The sequence below is a fragment of the Triticum urartu genome, chromosome 2A, assembly GCF_056163025.1.
Source record: "Triticum urartu cultivar PI428250 chromosome 2A, HENAU_Tu73, whole genome shotgun sequence".
In the NCBI taxonomy this organism is placed as follows: Eukaryota; Viridiplantae; Streptophyta; class Magnoliopsida; order Poales; family Poaceae; genus Triticum; species Triticum urartu.
In genome coordinates, this window is record NC_141874.1 from 83,761,275 (window position 1) to 83,788,290 (window position 27,016).

General features: G+C 44.7%; 1 protein-coding gene and 1 pseudogene across 1 annotated transcript; one reads left to right on the forward strand and one right to left on the reverse strand.

The window, feature by feature from the left end:
* Positions 1 to 978: 978 nt before the first annotated feature.
* On the reverse strand, positions 979 to 1,703 carry LOC125541073 (cysteine proteinase inhibitor 8). Its single transcript, XM_048704561.2, has one exon. It carries the CDS (start codon positions 1,555 to 1,557, stop codon positions 1,186 to 1,188), a length of 372 nt encoding a protein of 123 aa, XP_048560518.1. The 5' UTR covers positions 1,558 to 1,703; the 3' UTR covers positions 979 to 1,185.
* A 2,367-nt stretch (positions 1,704 to 4,070) lies between these two features.
* LOC125541074 (L-type lectin-domain containing receptor kinase SIT2-like) lies at positions 4,071 to 26,834 on the forward strand (annotated as a pseudogene).
* The last annotated feature ends 182 nt before the right edge of the window (positions 26,835 to 27,016 follow it).

A 27,016-nucleotide genomic window follows, 5' to 3' on the forward strand; every position in this document is an offset into this window, starting at 1 on the left:
GCCGCCAAACAAGTCTTCTCCATTCCTCCTTTCGGCGTGTACCGGGAGAAGGGACAGCAGGCCTCCGGAACCCCGCCTCTGGTGATCTTGTACGGGAAAGAGGCGATCAGGTTTTTGAGGAGCACACTCGCGCGACTGCTGGCAGCGACGACTTCGCGAACGACGACTTCTTCCCCGACCTCGGCAACCTCATCCTCGACGACATGGGCGACAAGTCAACACCGGCGGTGCTACTCCCGCTACACCGTATGTGATTCTATCATTCCTGTTCGAGATCGTGATAGAATTCATGTTTCTAGTATATGCCCTAGATGTGATCTGTTCATCTGCTATGCTAGTTCGTATGATTAGTTTAATCTCTGCTACTGTAGTCATGATTTATCTTCTAATTATTCGGATTAAATCTCGTAATAACTTGCTTATATTTCCAACATGAAGAACAAGATTGGGACAAATTTATTCGGACGAAGAAAGTATTTGCAGCTGCAACTAGCATCGCCGACTTGCATGACCGTGACATTATTATACAAGCCTCCAAAAGCAAGTCCTCACGGGGTTTTGGCACAACTTGTGCGTTCGGTGAGACACGACCTGGTCTAAATCAGCGACTGCTGGCTAGTTTTTCAATTGAAAACAAAGAACGCGCACCAGTTCACTGATAAAGACATGCCCTCACATGACCCGATAGTGAGTGAGTGAATGAAATTCAGACACTACGAGAAAGCCAGATTTTATCCACGTGAAACAGAAAACAGCGGCTTGCATAACTTTACACAAGCCTCCAGAATCTAAAAAATAAAATAAAGCACACAAGCTTCCAGAATCTAAAGCAAATCTCCTCACGGGGTTTTGGCACAACATTCGGTTCCAGAAACTTCACAGATAAGATAATCATCGCCTTAGCGAAGCAGTGCACGTGAGCGTGCAGTGAAACCACCCCCCTTCCTTCCAAATCAAGCAATGGGTGACAGCCAGGGATCACAACAATCTCAGAGTACTCACAATTTTATTTGCCAAATACACTACTAGTAGTAGTAGTAGTCAGGATGATGAACTGCAGGCGGGACGGCCAAACCGCACGACTCATTTATTGGCAGCACTAGCAGTACTACAAACTACACAAAGGACGGGCGGACGAGATTAACCGGAGCGGACGCGGATCGGCATGCGCCGGAGGGGGACGGATCAGTTGGCCGCCGGCTTGAAGGAGGTGAGCTGGCGGGTGTTGGTCCAGGACTGCTCGTAGACCTCGGCGACGTAGGGCGCGCTGTTGCCGGAGCCGTCGGCCGCGTCGACGAAGAGGCGGTAGTTCATGCCGGAGACGACCTGCTGCTCGCCGCGCGTGACTCGGCGGAACCGCAGCCCGTCGCTGGCCAGCCTCGCGTGCTGCTCCACCGCCCACCCGCCCAGCTCCTGGATGTGCGCGTCCCTCACGTCCGGGATGGGGCCCCACCCGCCGACCCGCGCGCCGCGGCCGCCCAGCGCCACCGCCGGGGCGGCGGCCGCGAGGCCCGCGACGAGGAGGGCGAGGAGGAGGAGGACGGGTCCCCGCGCCATGGAGATGACTGGAGACTGGTCTTGGGGGTTGGGAATTGGGAGCGGTGGTGGATCTGCTGGAAGCGTCGAATGAAGTGATTGCGTGAAGGCGGTTTGGTTTGGGCGCACTTGGGTCGTGATGGCGAATTTATTGAACGGTCTTGGTGCCAAGGGCCCATGGGAAGTGGCGACAGGAGAGCGAATGACTTTTTGGACGCAAACAATGCACGTGAACGTGAACGCTGCATCTCATTCGGCCTCCCTATATGACTTTTTGAAGCTTCATAGGGCCCCTCGGCACATTCCAGAGGGCGCCAACGGTTTTTTCGGCGGTTTTCAGTTTCTTTATTCTAATTTTTTTACTGTCGGCAAGGAGGGCCAATATTGGACGCCTGCGTCGCGTGCGTCCAAGAGTAGAGCTTTCCCCCAAGGGCACGCAAACGGGCCGGCCTCATTTGCAAACGGCGAATGTAAATCTTCATGAAGAAAATGAGGCGTGCGGAGTAGAACTCCGGACCTCAGGATACAGAGCACGGTTGATAGCAAGTCGAGTCGAGTCGAGCTAGCAAGTCTGCCGTGGTAAAACGCAGCGCTAAATTTTAAGTAGTAGTTATAGTGGCAGATTGTTCTAAAAAAATTTACAGTGGCAGATCCGTTGTTTTTCTCAAAAATTTCAACATTTCTTGGAGAAACTATGACAAAAAATTCTTAAAGAATTTGAATAATGTTTGAAAATGTGAACAGATTTCAAATTATAATAAAACATTTAAAGCGAGAACAAATTTGGAGAAAATGTGATTTTTTTTAAACATGAACATTTTTATACACTGAATTTTTTGTAATATACACCGAACAAATTTCACATACATAATGAACATTTTTTAAGATAAGTTGAACATTTATTGACATATGGTGAACATTTTTTAATATACAATGAACATTTTTTTAATACACAATGAACTTTCTGTATAATACGCAAAAAGGAGAAGAAAAAAGAAAAGATAAACGGAAAAAACCGAAGGAAAGAACTATAAGAAAAATCACAGAAAATAAAAAAAATAAAAAAATATTGTGGATAAAGAACAAAACATGAAGAAAACAAACAAAGAAAAGAGAAAGAAAAAACAAAAATAAATAAATAAATAAATAAAAGAAAATCCGGTTTGGAAGAAGGTTCCTAGATCCCTCGGCAAATAAAACAACATCGAAGTCATGGGCTGGCCCATGTGGACGCGACAGATGATGGCTCACTTCAGCAAAAGCGCATCTGTTTGCCTCTAATGTGCACCCAATACCAATAGGTATTGTCGTTGGCAAAAGGACCCAACGTCTTCTCTACTATCTCTATCTCTACTAACTTAAAAATCTCTATCTCTATACTTCTCCATATCTCTATATCAATACATACTAATATATTCCCTCCGTTTCTAAATATATATTTTTATAAAGATTTCACTATGTAGACTACATATGAAGCAAAATGAATGAATCTATACTCTAAAATGCATCTACATACATCTGTATATGATCCATAATGCAATCTTTATAGAAACTTATATTTAGGAATGAAGGGAGTACGAAGGAAGATTCGTACGTAAGTCCATCGACCTGGCCGCACGCGATCGAGCAGCCACCCGTTTACACATTGGCCTCGCTCATCTTCAGGTGCGGTTATGTCCCATCTGTTCCGAGGAACAAGCCTACCTCGCCTACATAGCACCGCTGGTGGACCGACCAAGTAGGACGTGCATGTCATGTTGACGACAATCAAATTTAATTTTTTCCTTTTTAATTTCTTTATATTTTAAATGCATATACCACATAAAATTAAATTTATGTAATAACTTTAAAACCACAAATTTGAAAAAAAGTGTTAACATGATATAGAAAATTAGGTAGTGCAGTTTTTTTAAAATTAGAGCTTTCAAAAAGGTGCGTAGGCTCATCTGCACCCGGTGAACAATAAAATAAGAAAAGAGCAGAAAAATAAAAAAAATCCTTTCCTTCCTCCAAGATGCTCAAGGGCATGATGTTCGTGGGTGTTTCGACATTCGAGGTGCCCATAGCAAAAAAAATACAAATTCACGCCCCAAAATTTTGCAGACATCCCGCACAGAAGCGGAAGAGGTTCATGGGTGACGTCTACCCACTAGAAAATCATTTTCCATGGAAGTTTCGATGGGAGCCCAAGAATTCGTGAGATACTACTACTAGTCATCGCTGTAAAATGGCTGGACCTGGATGAACTAGGTACGAGACACTGTCAGAACTGCCCAAGAAGTCCATGGATCCCGTGGAAAGATGAAAGGGAGATCATTTTCTTGCTCCGCCCGCACGACACGGTGCGGAAGATACTACTCAAGGAAGCAGTACTACTCACTGGAAGGCTCCAGTTGCTACTTGACACACACGCCCGTGTAGTTTTCTGCCCGGCGTCTCCACGCCGCGAGAAGAAAAATCGTAACAATGGCGAGTTTTTATGGGCTGCGCGTGTGCTTCTTCAAGGCAAACACTGCAATCGTGGCAAAGGAACCATGCAGTCTATGCTAGCCCTTGGTCTGCTCCTGCTGCTGAGCATCCACGCAGAGATGGCCTTGGCGGCGGAAGACGGCCAGTTCGCCTACCAAGGCTTCGCGACGGCGAACCTTACGCTGGATGGCCTCGCCGGTGTCACGCCCAACGGCCTCCTGCTGCTCACCAACACGGAGACCCTGGGAAAGGGCCATGCCTTCCACCCTGCTCCACTCCGCTTCCTCCAAACTTCCACGAGCAGCACCGCCATGGCGCGGTCCTTCTCCATGTCCTTCGTGTTCGCCATTACTTCCAACTACGATGGACTGACCAGCTATGGGCTTGCGTGTTGGAAATATGAGCAATTTATCAAATAATTTTATTAACAGAAATACTAGATAAAACATGGCTAATATAATAGAGATAAAACAAGTCATGCATTCTCACAGAGAGAAGGTAAGTAGCTTCTGCATATATAAACTGTAGCCTACCATATCTGTAGCAGACAGTAGAACTAGTTGCATATATGAAGTAGAACCTAACATATTTAGGGCAAATACTAGTACGAGAAACTGCGGCAGGATATCTAACAGAAAGAAGAACACATACGGGACAGCAGCAGCAGTAACACTGCACTTGGGGTCGGTGTCCTCGCCAGCCATGTCGTCGAGGAGGTTGTCCACGTCGGGGAAGAAGTCGTCGTCGGGGAAGTAGTCGTCGGAGTCCGGGGCGTCCGTGACGAAGGAGTCAGTCAGTAGTCACGCAGAGCGCTCCCCAAAAACCTTATCACCCTTCTCCCGTACAGGACTCAAAGAGGTGCGGTTTCAGAGGCCTACTGTCCCGACCCGCGGTGCACGCCGCAAGCCGGGATGAGGAAGACAGCAGCAGCTCAGAGATTGGAACCGGTGGCGAGAGGAAGGAGAAGTTCTGGTGCGTCTCTCTAAGAGGAGCGACCTCCCTTTTATAGGCGCAAGAGAAGGAGGCGAGAGGCTGCGCCGGGACCTGAAGGGAACGCGGGAGATGAAACGAACAGACAGCAGCCGAAGGGTGCAGCGTTCGTATTCAATGTCCACTACAGCAAAAACTTTCCAGCTCCCGAATGACCTTTCGTATACCCGCAGTGCGTGGCAAAAATTTAGACATCGGCTCGGCTCATTCCCGCAACCCGCGGCGCGGCGCGGCGCGTCGTGACGAGACGTGGCGAGGCGGACGGCGGAGGGGGATCGCGCGTGGATGTCCCTCTTGTTCTCATGCTCATACAAGTGGGGAAAAAACCTCCCTTATAAGGAGGTCCAACTCTCACAAAACTAGCAATGTGGGACTAAACTTTAGTAGTATCCCTTACTTTGCACAAATGAGCTAAGTAGGCCTCTAGGATTTATTAGGAATTTCTGAAATAGTTATTGGGTTGCCCCCAATATAGACTAAATTCCAGCAATCCCTCACCAGATCCCAGAGGCACACAGAAATTTGCCTTTGGTTCCAAAACACTGTTTTATATACCGGTACTGCAGTGGAGACTGTTAAATTGAACTTCCACCTAGAACTCTATGCTACACTAGTAAGCAACTTGAACAGTGGACTGGGCCTTGAACTGCAAGTTTTCTGCGAATCTAGCTTCACATAAAGCCTTGACCGATACGTGGCTACCGTGGGTCTTCCCCGCGGGCGGAGCTTATGCGTCATACTCCGAGACCTTTCATGAGTTTTCTAGAGAGAACCCTACTCTCATAGATTGCGACGTTTAACAATCAGACTCATATAGGTGCGTTCTTCAAAAGATGTTCTGCAGGACAACATCTCTGCTTCAAAGAGTCACTTAGAACACATTAAGATATACATCAACCTGCCATGCAGATTAGGAGAGTATTACATCTTTACGGAGTGGTATTTTAACAGTAAGGGTACTCTCCTCCCAGTTGACCAACAGCTTGTCTTCCACATCTAATTCACGGGATCTCCGATCACAAAGAATAGGTTACCACTGTGAACAACTCATATTGTGGGTCTCATACCCATCTCCCTCGATGCATTATCTATCACATTACGTGATAGACCCTTAGTAAAAGGATCTGCCAGATTTTTAGATGTTTGGATATAATCCAATGCAATAACTCTAGAGTTTCTCATTTTTTTGACAGACTTTAACCTTCTCTGAATGTGTCTTGATGACTTCATGTTATCCTTTGAGCTGCTCACTTTCGTGATCACGGTTTGATTGTCGCAGTTCATAAGAATACCTGATACATGTTTCTCAACAACCGGCAAGTCATTCAAGAGCCGGCGAAGCCAATCTGCTTCGACCGTAGCTGTATCTAGTGCTGTGAGTTCTGCTTCCATTGTTGACCTCGTTAAGATGGTCTGCTTGCAAGACTTCCAAGAAACAGCGCCACCTCCATGAGTGAATACATAACCGCTCGTGGCCTTTATCTCATCAGCATCTGAGATCCAGTTTGAGTCACTATACCCTTCAAGCACCTTTGGGTGCCCGGTGTAGTGAATTCCATAATTTGCAGTGCCTTTCAAATAACGCAAAACTCTCTCTAGAGCTTTCCAATGCACGTCTCCTGGTTTTGAGACAAACCGACTCAGTTTGCTAACAGCAAAAGAGATGTCAGATCTTGTAGCATTGGCTAAGTACATAAGCGAGCCAATAATCTGAGAATACTTCAATTGGTCTCTAGCAATTCTTCGATTCTTTCAAAGCAACACACTAGCATCATATGGTATTGGAGAGGGCTTGCAGTCACTGTAGCCCGACTCAAGATCTTTTCCACATAGTGACATTGAAGCAATGTAATCCCACCATCATCGTCTCTCAACAACTTGATGTTCAGAATGACATCAGCCACTCCTAAATCCTTCATCTCAAAACAACAAGATAGGAAATTTTTGACCTCCTTAATAACATTCAGATTTGTTCCGAAAATCAGTATGTCATCAACATACAAGCAAAGGATAACTCCCTCGCCCCCATCATGGCGATAGTACACACATTTGTCAGCTTCGTTTACAACAAAGCCTGTAGCTATTAAAGTTCTTTCAAACTTCTCATGCCACTGTTTGGGTGCTTGCTTGAGTCCATACAAAGACTTCAGCAATTTGCACGCTTTTCCTTCCTGACCATCTAGTACAAACCCATCTGGTTGTTCCATATAACTTTCCTCGTCCAACTCTCCATTTAGGAAAGCGGTCTTAACATCCATTTGATGAACGAGAAGACCATGTGAGGCAGCTAGTGAAAGTAGAACTCGAATAGTGGTCAGTCGAGCCACAGGTGAGTAAGTATCAAAGAAGTCTTCACCTTCCTTTTGGGTATAACCCTTAGCCACGAGTCGAGCCTTGTACTTTTCAATAGTACCATCAGGCCTAAGCTTCTTCTTGAATACCCATTTGCATCCTATAGGTTTGCACCCATAAGGACGATCAGTTATCTCCCAAGTTTCATTCGCTAAGATGGAATCCATCTCGCTACAAACCGCTTCCTTCTAGTAGTCGGCATCTTCAGATGCATAAGCCTCTGAAATAGAACTGGGAGTGTCATCTATGAGATACACAAGGAAATCATCACCAAAGGACTTTGCAGTCCTCTGTCTCTTGCTCCTAGTAGGAACTTCATTGTTCTCCTCCACAGGACTTTCAAAGTGTTCCATCGAAATGGCAGGTTCGGTAATTGTAACTGGTTCCTCATTCGATGAACTAGGCATCTCCTGATTAGATGAGGTAGCCATATCCTTCATGGGACAGATATCTTCAAAGAAAGTCGCATCATTCGACTCCATGATCGTACCGACATGTATGTCAGGTACCTCAGATTTTACAACCAAGAATCTATAGCCAATGCTATGAAATGCATATCCCAGGAAAACACAATCCACAGTCTTTGGTCCAAGCTTCCGCTTCTTTGGAATTGGAACATTGACTTTCGCCAAACAACCCCATGTTCGTAGATAAGAGAGTTTTAACCTTTTCTTCTCCCATTCCTCGAATGGAGTTATCTCTTTGTTCTTTGTGGGAACTCGGTTTAGGACATGACATGCAGTCAATATCGCCTCCCCCCACCATGCCTTGGAGAGACCCGAAGTGTCTAACATGGCGTTAACCAAATCTGTTAGAGTACGGTTCTTTCTTTCGGCCACCCCATTTGACTGAGGTGAATAGGGAGGCGTCCTCTCATGGATTATACCATGTTCCGCACAAAAAGCATCAAATTCATTGGAAAAATACTCTCCACCACGGTCGGACCTAAGCCTCTTGATTTTTTTGATCAAGTTGGTTTTCCACTTCAGCTTTATAGATCTTGAAAAAGTTCAAACCTCATCCTTAGATTTTAGAAGATACACACGGCAGTATCTAGTGGAGTCGTCAATTAACGTCATGAAATATTTCATTCCACCTTTTGTCAAAACACCATTCATTTCACATAGATCTGAATGTATGAGCTCTAGTGGTGCAAGATTTCTCGTTTCCGCAGTCGTGTGAGACTTACGAGGTTGCTTAGCTTGCACACAAACTTGACACTTAGATCCCTTGACAGTGGTGAAACTAGGAATTAAGTTCAACTTCGCTAGTCGCGACATGCAACCAAAATTAACATGACAGAGACGTGAATGCCACACATTGGATTCACTATTGTTGCAAATATGATTAACAACTTTATTGCAAACGTCTGATAAGGATAAACGAAATAGACCTCCTGACTCATAGCCTTTACCAACAAAGGTTCCATACTTGGATATTACAAATTTATTCGACTCAAAGACAAGCTTGTAGCCATCTCTACATAGAAGAGATCCGCTAACAAGATTTTTATTGACGGAGGGGACATAATGCACGTTCTTCATCCGCACGATCTTTCCCGAAGTAAACTTCAGATCGACCGTGCCAACACCACGAACAGAAGCACTTGAACCATTGCCCATCAGCACGGTTAAAGTCCCTGCGGTCTGATAAGACGAAAACATGGAAATATCACCGCATACATGCACATTAGCACCCGTGTCAATCAACCAATCAGGAGAATGACATACTGAAAGAATAGTGGGAAATATACCATACCCATCATCCTTCATGTCAGTGTCTCCAATCACAACATTAGCGGTCTTGCCGCCTTTCCCAGGGTGATGCTTGTCATAGCGATTATGGCAACTAGGAGCCCAATGATCAGGATCCCCACACACATGACAGACACCTTTCTTCTTGTCATTCTTCTTCTTGAAGTTCGTGTGTTGCACAACCTTGTTCTTCCCATCAAACTTTGCTTTACCATCAAACTTTCCCTTGTTTTTGAACTTGTGGGGCTGGAAGTTCTTCTTCTGTACCAGATTGGCACTAGATCCTCCCTCAATACCTCGAGCACGCGTGTCCTTTGCTCTCGCCTTTTCTTCCACATCAAGAGTGCCAATGAGATCCGGGACGGAAAACTCTTGTCTCTTATGTTTCAGTAAGGTAGAAAAGTTTCTCCACGAAGGAGGAAGCTTAGTGATGATACCTCTGGCAACAAACTTGTCCGGTAACATACAACTGAAGTGATCAAGTTCTCTCGCAAATGACTGTAACTCATGAGCTTGCTCAACCACGGAGCACTCTTCAATCATCATGTAGTCATAGAACCAGCATCCGAGACCCCAAACTTGGCCTCGAGTGCATCCCACATATCTTTTCCATTATCAATTGACGCATAAGCATCAACTATGTTCTCACCAAGAACACTCAAGAGAGCAGCCTTAAACAGAGTATCCATTTTCTGAAAAGCTTGTGCCTGTTGAGCATCAAGCTCTCCTTCAGGTTTGCCAAGAGTGGCGTCATAGCAACTCATGGTCTGAAACCATAAGACAGCTCTCACGCGCCACCTCTTATAGTGGATACCCTCAAACATAGGAGGTCTCATGGAAGCAGCAAAACCACTTACTGTAAATTTGAAAGTGCGTTATATCGACTAGAGGGGGGGTGAATAGGTGATTTTTACGAAATTCTTCACTGAGGAATTTGCTGGTGAGGAAATTCCTTAGCGAAGAACTACTAGCGGCGGAATAAGTACTCAAAAGTAAACACAACAGAATACAAGCATAGTCATCATGATGAAATAAAGACAGGCACAGAGTACAGGAAGCGTAATCATAGGATAACACAGGATGAAGACAAACAGACTGAAGAAATTGAACTGAGGAAATTGAGAAAGTCTTCAGTCAAAGTCTTCAAACACAGATATGAACAAACATACAGCACAGTTATGAGGAAATGAAAGAGTTGAGGAAATAGAACCAGTAAGCTCGGTGAAGACAATGATTTGGTAGACCAGTTCCAACTGCTGTCTCAGTTGTACGTCTGGTTAGAGCGGATGAGTATTTAAACTCAAGGACACACAGTCCCGGACACCCAGTCAAGGACACTTAGTCCAAGACACCCAGTCCTCAGCGTATTCTCCTTCAACTTAGGTCACACAGACCTCGTCCAATCACTCGTGGTAGGTCTTCAGGCGACTTCCAAACCTTCACAAACTTGGTCACTCGGCGATCCACAATTCCTCTTGAATGCTCTAGACCATGACGCCTAACCGTCTGGAAGAAGCACAGTCTTCAAAGATAACAAGCGTCGGATCCACTCAGGATCAATCTCTTCAGTGATGCTCAATCACTTGGGGTTTGTAGGTGTTTGGGTTTTGGGTTTTTTTGGTTTTTCCTCACTTGATGATTTTCGCTCAAAGTCCTCGAAGGATGGGTTGCTCTCAAATGACAAGTGTCAGTTTCTCTCGGAGCAGCCAACCAGCTAGTGGTTGTAGGGGGCAGCTATTTATAGCCTAGGGGGCAGCCCGACATGATAAGACATAAATGCCCTTCAATGATATGACCGTTAGGTGGATAGATATTTTGGGACAGCTGGCGCATAGCACAGCAACGGTCGGAATTTTGAGTAGTAAAATCCTCAGGGCTATCATGTTCCTCACTGTGTAGGCAATCCGCACTGGCGAATTCCTAACTCCTCAGTCAGGACAAATTCCTCAGAGACCAGAAGAACTTCGTCTCTGTCACTGAAGAAATTGACTGAACTGTATGAGATTTCCAATGGCTTCACTCGAAGGGATTGATAGGTGTAGGATTTTGAGTTGAGCATCACACGGAAATTTTTCCTTAGTATTTTCTCGACCCCCTTTAACAGTACGGTGTTTCCTATGACGCAAGAAAGAGAAAAACAAAACTATGAACACGAAAGTCTTCAAGCTTCATATTTCTCGCATGAATATCAAGTCTTCACGGACACACCAATTTCTTCACTTTCAAAGTCTTCATGAAAGTCTTCAGAAATACCAAAATCTTCAGTCGAAGATATTCATTTTTAGGGGTCGACTTTTCCTGTAAATACCAAACTCCTCATAGACTTATAGACATGTGTACACTCACACACGCATTAGTCCCTTAACCTATAAGTCTTCAATACACCAAAATCACTAAGGGGCACTAGATGCACTTACAATCTCCCCCTTTTTGGTGATTGATGACAATATAGGTTAAGTTTTCAACGGGGATAAACATATGAAGTGTAAATACTGATATTGAGGAATTTGATTGCAAGATATAGAAGAACTCCCCCTAAAGATGTGCATAGTGAGGAATTTGCTTTTGAAGCAATGCACACTTGAAGAGTTGAATCATGGAGATCTCCCCCTATATCTTGTAATTCATATACGCATTTAACGTATAATATGAAGAATTTGAAATGCATGATGAAATATGGTGCCTGGTGAAATTCAGCATGCGTGCAATAATATTTAACGAGGAATAAGCATGTAGAATAGTGCATCAAGAGTATCAGAGCATAGTGCATCAAAAGTATCAGAGCACCATCGGGTTTAAGATTACAACTCGATCCAATAAAGTTTCAGAAGAACGAGAGTTGTAACTTAGCAGATAAAAAACGCCCATATAGTAGACCCGCTTGAAGACTAACTCATATTTCTCCCCCTTTGTCATTGAATGACCAAAAGGATCGAAAATGAGGACTAACGCCCCTGAAGATAATCATGTTGATGAAGGAGCGCCGGCGTTGTTGGGGTCGTTGGTTGATGTAGGGCCTGCCGCAGTGTCGTCCAAATCTTCGTGTTCATCAATGTCGCGCGATGAAGAATATAAGCTGGCCACCAGAGAAGGAACCTTGACCTTCTTGAATTTCTTCGGTGGAGGTGCAGACCGGTCAAAATCTTCATTAAGACCCATGTTCTTCAGATCTTCTTCACCATACAGATGTGACAGGATTGCCCAGGTGTGATCGAAGACTTGATGGAGGTAGTAGTGGTTTTTCTTCACTGCATTGTGTGTGGCAGTCATGTTGTGAAGAAGTGAACCAAACTGACTCTTAACCCATTTGTGATTTCGATCCACCTTCTGGTGAAGACTAAGCAGAAGTTCACGGTCAGTCATCACGCGCGGAGCAGTGGCTTGAGGAGTGGACTTAGGTGCATTGGCAGAGTCATGTGTGGCAGAGTCATCATTGGTGGAATAAGATGCAGCTTTGTGAAACTGACCATCCAATGGATGAATGCCTTCATCAATTACAGCTGGTGCCTTGCCCTTTCCATCAACTGAGGAATATGTCTGCTTGAGGACTTCAATTGGGGGCAGGTAGCTGAGATGGTTCTGGAAATCAGCTTTGTAGTTGAGTGAAGACCTTGTCCTGAGGAATCTCATGATCCAAGGTGCATAAGGCTTCAGCTCAAACGGAGACAGTGCAACATTGGCCATAGTCCTCATAAAGAAATCGTGATAATTGACAGGAATGCCATGAACGATGTTGAATACCAGATTCTTCATGATGCCAACAATTTCCTCATCAGATGAGTCGTGGCCTTTGATAGGACTGATTGTCCTCGTAAGAATACGATAGACAGTTCTGGGCACGTACAACAATTCATTCACGAGGAATTTGGTTCTTGGTGCTTGACCTGGCTTCAAAGGTTTCATCAGCACCTGCATGTAATGATGTGTGAGCTCAGGTTCACTGTAGATGCAGCGAGCTTCTTCAAGGGGATGACTGAGTGGTAGAGCATGAAGCAATTCAGAGGCTGGTGCAGTGTAGTGAGTGTTTTCAGACATCTAGTCCAGCACCCATGAATTCACATCTTCAGCATCTCCGGTGATGTGCAGTGTTGCATAGAATTGAAGAATCAGTTCTTCATTCCAATCGCAGATGTCAGAGCAAAAGTTGAGCAGCCCAGCGTTGTGAAGAACACTGAGAACTGGTGCAAAGCACGGCAGAGATTCCATATCCACGTGAGGAATATGCTCATGGTAGAAAATCTTCTCCTTGTTGAACAACACTGAGGAATAGAAATTGGCTTGACTAGCAGTCCAGAAACGCCTCTTCCTAATGCGAGCAGAGTCATATGGGTTGTAATCTTCGAAGAATACATGCTCGCCGAAGAAATCATCCGCCTTGAACTTTTGCTTGCGTGAGAATGGATCCTTTGGCTTCGGCAGAGGAGTGTCAGTGAGTTGCATCACGACCTCAGGAATCTCAATCGCAGGTTCTTCAGGCTGAGGAATTTCTGGTTCCTCCTCAGTGACAGTCTGCGTAGTTGGTTGTTCAGCAGCAGCAGTTTCTTCAGCGCTAGTGGCTGGAATTTCCTCATGGATAGATGCAGTGGGATGAGTTTCTTTAGAGCCCATGTGAATAGTTTGTGTGGGGGACTGAGGAATTTGATGTAGAGGGGTGAACATTGGAGAGTTTGGATGCTGACTTTCCCAGAATTCATCACTGATTACGGGTGTGGAGCAGCCAATGTACACATCATCATCTTCCATTTCTTCAACGCCAGCCTCTTCAGCTGTGAACTGAGGCACAGGCGAGGAGATGATAGGTGTTGAAGGGATCGCATCCACTTCAATTTCTTCATCCAATGGTTCAGACGAAGCAGCAGAATGAGTTTCTTCATCAGATCCGCTGGGGATCACATATTCTTCATCAAAAGGAACAAGGTCCTTTGATGGCTTGGTTGAGATGGGAACAGCATCAATCGGATGTGCAAAAGAACTTGTCATAGACTTCATTTTCTTCGGAGCTGAAGAATCTGAAGCAGCTGATGCTTTCCTTTTCTTCACTGCAGCATGCTCTGCAGCCTTGGTCTTATTCACATCCGATGTAGATGGAAGGATTGGAGTTGAAGTTGGTGCAGGAGCAGCTGAGGAATCTGGTTGATTTTCTTTAGGCACAACTGATGCAGTTTCCCTGAGTTCTTCAGTTTCTTCAGGCACACCACTAGTGGGTGCCCTGGTAATTTCTTCAGCGGCTGGAATGCAGTCATCAGCCCTGGAACTCACATTATCTTCAGCAGCCTGATTGTCATCAGTGGTGCTGTCATTTTCTTAAGTAGGCTGAGCAGATGCTTCAGCCTGAGGAATTTCCTGTTGCGTTGGGGCTGCAACATTGGAAGTGAAGTTATCCGCAAGTTTCACAAAACGAACCTTGGCTCCAAGCCAATCAGCGCGATATGCTTCAAAGTCAGCACTGAGTTTCTTAATCTCAGTCTGAGTAGTGACAAGTTCTTCAGTTGTCATAGAGACAATGTTTTTCTTCAGATAGCGCTCTTTCTTGTACTGCGCTTTCTTGATCTGCCTGGCCTTCTCAAATTTCCACTTTTCTTCTTGAATGAAGTGGGTCAGCATGTGACTCTGGCCAGGAGTTAGCTTGAAGTCAGGCAAGGGAGTGTTGGGGTCCTTGTGCCAATCATCAATGTAGTCGAGGATCAGCTTGGGATCCAAAAGCAGTGGCACCTCTAATCCTTTGGCTCTAGCGGCCCTGACTTGCCTGTCTCTGATGATTTCTGCAAGTTCATCATCATCAGCTTCGTCTTCATCAGACGGCACTTGGAAAGCGACTTGCTTCTTTTGAGGACTTGGGCGTGGACCTCGTCCAGCAGTGGCCTTTGTCTTCAGCAGTGAGGGGCCAACTGAGGAACTTGGTGCAGCTGAGGAACTAGCTGAGACACCTGAGGCAATGGAGATGCCGGCAGTCCTTTGGCATGAAGCGAGATGCACAGGTGCTGAGGATTTGGTCGGAACAGCTGAAGGCTTTGGCGGAGGAGCTGAGGACTTTGGAGGAATAGGAGCAGCATGAGGAATTAGCCGTGAGGGCTTTGATGATTCTGGCCGTGAGGGCATTGCTGAGGAAGCACTTGGCTTGCGCGCAGGCTTCTTTGACATAGCCTTCTTTGGCTTGACAGCAAGGACCTCAGCAGAGGCAGCAGCAGCAGCAGAGTCTTCATTAAATTTCCTCACTGCTTCTCTGGCTTGCTTAGCCAGCTTGGCTTGGCGCTTGGCCCATTCATCAGGATAGTCCTCACCGCGCTTGAGGCTGGTGGGATCTGCTATTTGGCCAGGTGCCAATGGAGCTCTTGGGCATGGAGGATTGAGTGCGAATTTTTTCATGTACTTAGGAGTGACATATCTGTACTCCCTCCATTCTCTTGCCCATCTCCTCTCTATCTTCTGAATGCGCACTTTGCGCTCATTCTTGGTTTCCTCAGTAGGTGTGCAGTACCCAGCATATATGTCATTAGGGATTTCAAACGCTGTATTTACCGCAGGCCTCTTTCCTCCCTTCTGTGGCCTTTTACCATCAGCCATTTTCTTCAGTTGAGGAATTTGAACAATCGAATTCTCTAAAGAAGTATGCAACTTTTCTTCGAGGAACACTGCAAATGAGTTAAGTTGATGAGAACCTAGTGATTCAGCAGCTGACATGTGTACCTGTGAACAGAGTATAGTTGCGAGGAATTTGGAGAGGTCATATGCGTTCTCAGAAGGTTTTTCAAAATGAACAAGTTTGAGGAATTTGACCAGATGAGTCTTGAAGATTTTCACTAAGTGTTCTTTGTCTTAGGTTCCAGAGTTGTATAGATCGAAGATCCACACAATTGAGGAATCTTGAAGAAAAATGATGCTTAGAGAAACGAATCAAGAACAGATGACTTTGTGAGGTGTTCAGTGTGTGAAGATATGAAGAAAAATACTTTTGAAGATTTTGTAGATAATCTTTCGAATCAACGAGGGCAGTAAAAGTAACTTTTATTTACCCTGGATGAAGAACACGACGAACTGGAGTGAGGAGATGTGAAGTTCGTTTGTGCAGATCTTCCACGCCCTAACTTGGCGGAGGAAGACGGCTACGGCGGCGGCGGAGTGAAGATGTGCACGGTCGGCGCGAGTACGTCGGCGACGAGGTCGAGGCAGTGAAGCTCTTCCTCACCGGCGGCGATGAAGTAGCGGCGGCGCTAGGGTTTGAGAAGCTCGAGCTGGAGAGAGAGGTCGAGCGGAGTAAAAGAAGTGAGGAAGGGAATGAGGGGTATTTATAGCCACGGTGAAAAACTGCTCGCCCGAAGAAATTGGACGAACGTGCCCCTGACTCTTCTCATTCACATGACATGTGTCACCCACGTAGTGAGAGGTGGAGATCGTGTTAGATCGTGGGTGAGTGGGTAAGTGTATCGAGGGATGCGGAACGGTTTGAGAGGCAAAACCGAAAATTTCGATAAGATAGGTTTTAAAGTTTCGTTCGCAATTTCTTCAGCTGACAAGGACATAATGAAGATTTTGAACGAGTTTCAAATAGAACGCACATGAAGAATTTGTGAACAGATTGGGTTGAGTATAGCATAGAGGGGAAGGGTCCGATCACATTCACTTAGCAGAAAACCAACTTGAAGAAATAGCAATAAGTGAATGGTGTAGAGGACATAAACTCATATATATATATAGCCAATGAAGAAAAGCGACGGAACCAGTGAAGAATATGCAAAGTTGAAGAATATGAATAATTTGAGGAATTTTAACTTTTGGTGGTGGCGTGACCAACCGTATAAGAATGATGATTTCAGACACCGCGTACAATTATTGTAGGGTTCTGAGAATCAAATTTTTTGTTAATTTCTTCACACTAAGAGTGTTATTCTTCATTGATTGAAGAAAAATGTTTCTTCATGTGTTGCACATCAAAGTCATCAATTTTGCATAAGTGTTAGGATGAGTGTCCTTTTCAAAGAACATTCGAAGACCCTAAGATATTTAGCTCACACCGCAACTTGCTAAATCTCTTCTCATCCAAGGGATTTCTGAAGATATCGGCTAGCTGTTCTTCAGTCTTCACATGCTCAATAGAAATGTCGCCCTTCAACACATGATCACGAAGAAAATGATGACGAATCTGAATATGCTTTGTCTTCGAGTGCTGAACTGGGTTGTGAGCAATCTTGATGGCACTCTCATTGTCATAGAAGAGAGGCACATTCTTCATGTTGACGCCGTAGTCCTTGAGAGTTTGCTTCATCCATAGCAATTGGGCACAGCAAGAACCAGCGGCAATGTACTCAGCTTCAGCAGTAGATAGTGATACGCAGTTCTATTTCTTCGAGGACTAACAGACCAAAGATCGTCCGAGGAAATAACATGTACCAGATGTTGACTTGCGATCCACACGATCACCAGCATAGTCAGAGTCAGAATATCCAACAAGATCAAAAGCCGAGCCCTTGGGGTACCATAATCCAAGTGTTGGTGTGTGAGCTAGATATCGAAGAATATGCTTCACAGCCTTATGGTGTGATTCCTTCGGTGCAGCTTGAAATCGGGCACACATGCAAACACTAAGGATTATATCTGGCCTAGATGCACATAAGTATAATAAGGAACCTATCATGGAGCGGTATACCTTATGATCGAAGTCAATACCATTTTCATCAGTGCACAAATGGCCATTTGTGGGCATAGGAATTTTGACGCGTTTGCAATCTTGCATGCCGAATTTCCTCAGTACATCCTTGAGGTATTTCTCCTGAGATATGAATATGCCATTGTGTTGTTGACGAATTTGGAGACCTAAGAAGAATTTCAACTCTCCCATCCTAGACATTTGATATTCTTCACTTATCATATAGGCAAATTCATCACTATAATGTTGGTCAGTACAACCAAAGATAATATCATCAACATATACTTGGCACACAAACAATTCACCATCATAAGATTTAGTGAAAAGAGTAGGGTCGAGTGAACCGGGTTTGAAGCCTTTCTTCATGAAGAGTTCCTTCAAGGTATCATACCAAGCCCGTGGGGCCTGCTTGAGGCCATAGAGGGCCTTGTTGAGTCTGAAGACTTTGTCAAGATTCTTTGGATCTTCAAAACCTGGGGGTTGAGCAACATATACTTCTTCCTCAAGCTTACCATTGAGGAATGCACTTTTCACATCCATTTGATATAGAGTGATATCATGATGGCTAGCATAAGCAAGTAATATGCGAATAGCCTCAAGTCTAGCAACAGGTGCAAAAGTTTCATCAAAATCAATTCCTTCAACCTGTGTGTAGCCTTGAGCTACAAGCCGTGCCTTATTCCTCACCACAAGGCCATTTTCATCTTGCTTGTTGCGGTAGATCCACTTTGTGCCGATGATATTGTGCTTGCGAGGATCTGTACGTTTGACTAGTTCCCGGACATTGTTAAGCTCGAACTGATGTAATTCCTCTTGCATGGCCTGAATCCACTCAGGCTCCGGAAATGCTTCATCTACCATAGTGGGCTCTGTAATAGAGACAAAAGCATACTGCCCACAAAAGTTAGACAAATGTGAAGCTTTTGAGCGTGTGAGAGGACCTGGCGCTTTGATGTCATTGATGATCTTTTCAACTTGCACTTCTTTTGCAATGCGAGGATGAGCTGGTTGTCATTGAAGAATTTGATCAGCGTTTTCTTCAGCACCATTTTCTTCAGCATTTTCTTCAGGTGCATTAGCTCGACGTTCTTCATGTTCTGGAATGAATTCTTCAGCAGATTCTTCAGTAGGAATGACATCCTCAGTAGCCTTGAACTTGATAGTTTCCTCAGGTGCTAGTTCATCTATCACAGTAGGTAGGTGCTCTCTTTGCGAGCCATTAGTTTCATCGAACCGCACATCTACAGTTTCAACAACTTTGTGAAGAACGTTGTTGAAGACTCTGTAGGTGTGCGAGTCCTTTCCGTAACCAAGCATAAAACCTTCATGTGCTTTCGGTGCAAATTTTGAGTTGTGATGAGGATCTCTAATCCAACATTTAGCACCGAAGACTTTGAAATAACTTACATTGGGTTTCTTATCAGTGAGGAGTTCATAGGCAGTCTTTTTGAAGAATTTGTGAAGATATACTCTATTGATGATGTGGCACGCAGTATCAATTGCCTCAGTCCAGAAATGACGAGGCGTTTTGTATTCATCAAGCATAGTGCGAGCCATCTCAGCAAGAGTCCTGTTCTTGCGTTCAACGACGTCGTTCTGCTGAGGAGTGTAAGGAGCAGATAACTCATGAGTGATACCAAGTTCATCAAGATAGTCATCGAGAACAGAATTCTTGAACTCAGTGCCATTGTCACTTCTGATGTGCTTGATCTTCACACCAAAGTTGGTTGAAGCCCTCGAGGAAAATCGTTTGAAGACTTCCTGCACTTCATGTTTGTAAGTAAAAAGGTGTACCCATGTGTAACGAGAATAATCATCAACAATAACGAAGCCATATTGAGATGCTTCATTTGAGATAGCAGAATAATGATTAGGACCAAAGAGATCCATGTGAAGCAATTCAAATGGGCGAGTGGTGGTCATGATAGTCTTCGCTGGATGCTTGGCCTTGGTCATCTTCCCAGCTTCACAGGATCCGCATAGGTGATCCTTGAGGAATTTGACATTCTCGATGCCAATGACATGCTTCTTCTTTGCAATCATGTGCAAATTCCTCATGCCTGCATGACCAAGTCATCGATGCCAGAGCCAGCCTTCTGAAGCTTTTGCAAGTAAGCACACGGCTGGTTGTGGTCCTGTAGAGAAATCAACAATATACAGGTCTCTTCTCCTAAAGCCTTCGAAGACTTTGGAATTGTCAGCTTCCATAACCACAACACAACGGTACTTGCCAAAGACAACAACCATATCAAGATCACAAAGCATTGAGACAGACATAAGGTTGTATCCTAAGGACTCAACAAGCATGACTTTGTCCATGTGTCGATCCTTTGTAATCGCAACCTTACCTAGACCCAATACCTGACTTTAGCCTTTGTCAGCAAAGATAATATGCTTCAGATGCGACGGAGATAATGGAGCATCCATCAATAGATTCTTGTCACCAGTCATGTGGTTTGTACATCCACTATCGAGGACCCACTCAATGGCTTTGAGTTGATCATCCTGCAGATGAATTAGTGCATCTTACAAACTCATATACTTCATCAGTGAAGAATATGACATCAATTCATTAGATCCATTTCATCAAGTAAAAGAACTAATAACGCAATATGAGGACGTGAGAAATGAAAGTTCATTTCTTCATGGTTAGCCTGCGTCCTTTCAGGCATGCTCAGGTCTCCAGCAAATTCTTCAGACGATTACGTGCATCTAGAGACCTGACCCTGCAGAAGAGATTAGTTCTTTTTCTTCACCACCCACATCTGAAGGGGTGGCAAAGAGTTCATCATTCTGCGAGCTCCATACGATAAGGATGGCATAGAAGCCAATCCATTTCGTTTCACATAAGATGGGTTAGAGTAAGCATATGAGTAAGCAGAGAAATTCTTTGAGGACTTATGGACATAATGATTTGAAGAATAATGCACATATCCATAATCCTTAGATCTTCCCTGCGAAACAGACGGGTTAGCATGATTATGTTTATATGAGGACTTTGATCCATATGAGGAATTTGGTCCGTATGAGGAATTTGATCTGGGGTTCCTATTCTTCACAGATGGCGTCATGATGACATTCACCTGAAGATTTTCAAGGCATCTTTTGGGAACCCAGATTTTCTTCATAGGGGAGCCGTTCCTGCAGTTAGTGCCAATATATCTAGCAAATACTTCACCATTCTGATTTTTGAATAGCTTATAGTTGGAGTCAATTGACTCATCATCAGAATGAGAAGATTCACATGCAAATCCAGATAAGTTAGATGGATCAACTGGAGGTCCCTTTGCAGCAACCCATGTAGTTTTGGGGTACTGCTCAGGCTTCCAATATGTACCATCAGCATTGAGTTTCCTCTCAAAGGTGATACCCTCTTTCCTAGGGTTCCTGTTGAGGATCTACTTTTTAAGCACATCACAAAGAGCCTGATGCCCTTTGAGGCTTTTGTACATGCCTGTCGTGTACAATTCCTTCAGCCCTGCATCGTCAGTGATACTAGCAATGTCCTCAGGTGAGGAATTAGTGATAGCAGAGGCATGTGAAGAATTTGAACCATTAGTAGCATTTGAACATTCAGGTGAAGAATTAGCAGATTCACGTTCAATGCACTTCAAGCATGGTGGAACAAATTCTTCCTGGGAAGCGTTGATTTGTTGAGCAAGTAATGAATCGCGCTCCTTCTGAAGATCTTCATAACTCACTCTTAGCTTCTCAAGGTCTTGCTTTCTTTGAAGAAATTCATAAGAAAGCTTCTCATGATCCGATAAGAGAGTGTTATGTTGATCTTGAAGGGTGTCATACTTAGTATGAAGTCTCTGAAGACTTTCAGCCAAAGCTTTTGACTGATCCATTTCCTCACCCAACATATCATCGCTCTTGTTTAGCATATAGTGAGCTTTTTCCAAAGCTCTTTGTTGTTTAGTAGCAAGGGAAGCAAGTTTGACATAGCTGGGTCCAAATTCATCACCAGATTCATCATCACTGGACTCAGATAGGTAGCATTCGGTTACCTCAGCATCTTTTGCCATAAGGCATGATGCAGAAGATGATGATTCTGGTTCGAATGTCATCATTTTGAGAGATTCCTTGAAGTCCTCAAACCAAGGATGATGACAAGTTTGATGACCTTCATAGACCTCGGAGAGACGGTCCCAGATGAGCTTCGCATGATCGAGATGCATGATATTCCTGAACTGATTTTGTGATAGACTAGAGCAGATGACATCCTTCGCCGTGAGGTTGAGAAGAGTATACTTGCGAATGTCATCAGCATCCGCCATCTTGCACAGATCAGTCAGGCCAATCTCAGTGACAGTCCACAACTCGCTGTTCATCGCCATGAGGCGTTTCTTCATCATGGCCTTCCACTTGGGATACTCGTGACCGTCAAAGATGGGGCATGTCACCTTCGTCATACCTGCGGTCGACATAACTAAAACTCCAGGCGGTTAAACCAAAATCACACAGAACAAGGGAGTACCTTGCTCTGATACCAATTGAAAGTGCGTTATATCTACTAGAGGGGGGTGAATAGGCGATTTTTATGAAATTCTTCACTGAGGAATTTGCTGGTGAGGAAATTCCTTAGCGAAGAACTACTAGCATCGGAATAAGAACTGAAAAGTAAACACAACAGAATACAAGCATAGTCATCATGATGAAATGAAGACAGACACAGAGTACAGGAAGCGTAATCACAGGATAACACAGGATGAAGACAAACAGACTGAAGAAATTGAACTGAGGAAATTGAGAAAGTCTTCAGTCAAAGTCTTCAAACACAGATATGAACAAACATACAGCACAGTTATGAGGAAATGAAAGAGTTGAGGAAATAGAACCAGTAAGCTCGGTGAAGACAATGATTTGGTAGACCAGTTCCAACTGCTATCTCAGTTGTACGTCTGGTTAGAGCGGATGAGTATTTAAACTCGAGGACACACAGTCCCGGACACCCAGTCAAGGACACTTAGTCCAAGACACCCAGTCCTCAGCATATTCTCCTTCAACTAAGGTCACACAGACCTCGTCCAATCACTCGTGGCAAGTCTTCAGGCGACTTCCAAACCTTCACAAACTTGGTCACTCGGCGATCCACAATTCCTCTTGGATGCTCTAGACCATGACGCCTAACCGTCTGGAAGAAGCATAGTCTTCAAAGATAACAAGCGTCGGATCCACTCAGGATCAATCTCTTCAGTGATGCTCAATCACTTGGGGTTTGTAGGTGTTTGGGTTTTGGGTTTTTTGGTTTTTCCTCACTTGATGATTTTCGCTCAAAGTCCTCGGAGGATGGGTTGCTCTCAAATGACAAGTGTCAGTTTCTCTCGGAGCAGCCAACCAGCTAGTGGTTGTAGGGGGTGGCTATTTATAGCCTAGGGAGCAGCCCGACATGATAAGACATAAATGCCCTTTAATGATATGACCGTTAGGTGGATAGATATTTTGGGACAGCTGGCGCATAGCACAGCAACGGTCGGAATTTTGAGTAGTAAAATCCTCAGGGCTATCATGTTCCTCACTGTGTAGGTAATCCGCACTGGCGAATTCCTAACTCCTCAGTCAGGAAAAATTCCTCAGAGACCAGAAGAACTTCGTCTCTGTCACTAAAGAAATTGACTGAACTGTATGAGATTTCCAATGGCTTCACTCGAAGGGATTGGTAGGTGTAGGATTTTGAGTTGAGCATCACATGGAAATTTTTCCTTCGTATTTCCTCGACCCCCTTTAACAGTACGGTGTTTCCTATGACTCAAGAAAGAGAAAAACAAAACTATGAACACGAAAGTCTTCAAGCTTCATATTTCTCGCATGAATATCAAGTCTTCACGGACACACCAATTTCTTCACTTTCAAAGTCTTCATGAAAGTCTTCAAAAATACCAAAATCTTCAGTCGAAGATATTCATTTTTAGGGGTCGACTTTTCCTGTAAATATCAAACTCCTCATGGACTTATAGACCTGTGTACACTCACACACGCATTAGTCCCTTAACCTATAAGTCTTCAATACACCAAAATCACTAAGGGGCACTAGATGCACTTACAAAATTGCCTATAATAAGGTTTTTGGATTGTTGGAAATATGAGAAATTTACCAAATAATTTTATTAACAGAAATACTAGATAAAGCATGACTAATATAGTAGAGATAAAACAAGTCATGCGTTCTGATAGAGAGAAGGTAAGTAGCTTCTGCATATATGAACCGTAGCCTACCATATCTATAGTAGACAGTAGAACTAGTTGCATATATGAAGTAGAACCTAACATATTTAGGGCAAGTACTAGTACGAGAAACTGTGGCAGGATATCTAACAGAAAGAAGAACACATACGGGACAGCAGCAGCAGTAACACTGGACTTGGGGTCGGTGTCCTCGCCAGCCATGTCGTCGAGGAGGTTGGCGACGTCGGGTAAGAAGTCATCGTCCGGGAAGTAGTCGTCGGAGTCCGGGGCGTCCGTGACGAAGGATTCAGTCAGTAGTCACGCAGAGCGCTCCCCAAAAACCTTATCACCCTTCTCCCATACAGGACTCAAAGAGGTGCGGTTTCGGAGGCCTACTGTCCCGACCTGCGGTGCATGCCACAAGCCGGGATGAGGAAGACAGCAGCATCTCAGAGATTGGAACCGGTGGCAAGAGGAAGGAGAAGTTCTAGTGCGTCTCTCTGAGAGGAGCGACCTCCCTTTTATAGGCGCAAGAGAAGGAGGCGAGAGGCTGTGCTGGGAGCTGAAGGGAACGCGGGAGATGAAACGAACAGACAGCAGCCGAAGGGTGCAGTGTTCATATTCAATGTCCACTACAGCAAAAACTTTCCAGCTCCCGAGTAACCTTTCGTATACCCGTAGTGCGTGGCAAAAATTTAGACATCGGCTCGGCTCATTCCCGCAACCCGCGGCACGTCGTGACAAGGCGTGGAGAGGCGGGCGGCGAAGGAGGAGCGCGCATGGATGTCCCTCTTATTCTCATGCTCATACAAGTAGGGAAAGAACCTCCCTTATAAGGAGGTCCAACTCCCACTAAACTAGTAATGTGGGACTAAACTTTAGTAGTATCCCTTGCTTTGCACAAATGGGCCAAGTGGGCCTCTAGGATTTATTAGGAATTTCTGAAATAGTTATTGGGCTGCCCCCAATATGGACTAAATTCCAGCATTGCGTTCGTGGTCGCTCCAACCTCGAACCACTCAGCAGCGAGCGGCGAGCAGTACTTGGGCCTCCTCAACACAATAAACAGCACGGCGAGCGACCCCATCTTGGCGGTCGAGCTCGACACCATCATGAATGTCGAGCTCCATGACATCGACAGCAATCACCTCGGCATCGACGTCAACAGCCTCATCTCACGGCAGGCCAGCCCGTCTGGGTACTACAACAACGAGAACGGGGCCTTTCAAGAGCTGAGGCTCAAATAGCCGCCGGCCGATGCAGGTCATGGTTTTCACTTTTACTATGATTTCATTAGTTCAATTGTTCAATGATTATGGTAGTAGACATAAATTCAAATTATTTTGTTGACCTTTTCTAAATACTTGGTTGGATCTCAATCAAATTCAAGTGAAAATTTTGGTCCTTTGTCCAAAATGAAAATTGAAACCAGCGATTTCGGCTATGGCTGAACTATTTCTAAAAATGAAATTCAAAACCATGTGCAGGTGTGGGTAGACTACGACGCCCAGTCTAGCCGACTCAACGTGACATTAGCACCCGTCCAAGTAGCAAAGCCCAGGAATCCTTTACTCTCTGAAGTCATTGATCTCTCCACTGTCATGGCGGACACGATGTACATTGGTTTTTCGACTTCCAGAGGTTATGGGCTAGGCACGCGTCACTATGTCCTTGGATGGAGCTTCAGCATGGACGGGGCTACCCCGCTGCTAGACATCTCCAAGCTGCCCACCCTGCCATGCATGGTTCCCAAGTCTCGCTCCAAGATGTTGGATGTCGTGTTGCCACTGGTCGCGGCTTTGCTTGTCGTTGCAGTGCTAGCCATGGTCTTCTTCTTCTCCTTGTGGCGTCGGCGCCAATTCGCGGAGGTGCAAGAAGATTGGGAGGACGAGTTTAGCCCACATCGTTTTGCATACAAGGATATATTTTATGCCACTGAGGGGTTTTCAAGTAGGAATTTACTTGGTGTAGGAGGATTTGGAAGAGTGTACAAAGGAGTGCTTTCTGCCTCCAATCTAGAGGTTGCGGTGAAGAGAGTGTCACATGATTCGAAACAAGGACTAAGAGAGTTCATTGCTGAGGTGGTGAGCATTGGTCGTCTCCGCCACCGGAATCTTGCACAGTTACTAGGCTATTGCCGTCGAAAGGGTGAACTTCTCTTGGTTTATGACTACATGGAAAATGGTAGTCTTGATAAATACTTGTACAATGGAAACAAGCCAACTCTACAATGGTCTGAGAGGTATTGAATCATCAAAGGTGTTGCATCAGGTTTGTTGTATCTTCATGAGGAATGGGATCAAACCGTCATCCATAGAGATATAAAGGCTAGCAACGTGCTCTTGGACAGTCAGTTGAATGGGTGGCTAGGTGATTTTGATCTAGCAAGGTTATATGACCATGGCACGGTTGCTAAAACAACACATGTGGTGGGCACCATGGGATACCTTGCACCCGAACTTATACGCACCGGGAAGGCAACACCCTTAACCGATGTGTTCGCATTGGGCGTTTTTCTCCTAGAGGTCGCATGTGGGCGCAGGCCAATTAGCATCAGTAAGGATGTCACACAAATAGTGTTGGTCAACTGGGTGCTTGAACGTCACCGCAACGGCTCAATTCTCAACGCGGTAGATCCATGGCTCATGGGGAATTTCAACATAGAGGAAGTCACTCTCGTGCTCAAATTAGGTTTATTATGCTCCTACCCATCATCCAGTGCAAGGCCTAGCATGCGGAAGATCGTGCAATACCTGGACCATGGCCAATCAGTTCCTGACCTGTCTCCAACCTACATGAGTTACAACACTTTAGCAATGATGTAGAATGAAGGGTTCGATTCGTACATAATACCGTCCAATTCGTCGAGTAGCACTATGTGTGGTCAGTCTTTAGTGACAATTCTGCATGAGGGGAGGTGAAGGCTTGTAATTGACACCTCTTTTTTTGTTTCTTGTCTCATTGTTCCTGTAAGTTCTTGTAATCCACTTCTGATGTGAGCTTTCCTTTGAATATCTTGTGAACCAGGTATGTTGGGCGAGCTCTTTTACTAATGTACGAAACTAAGTTTTCATAGTGATATTTCTATCTTGTACATCAGTTT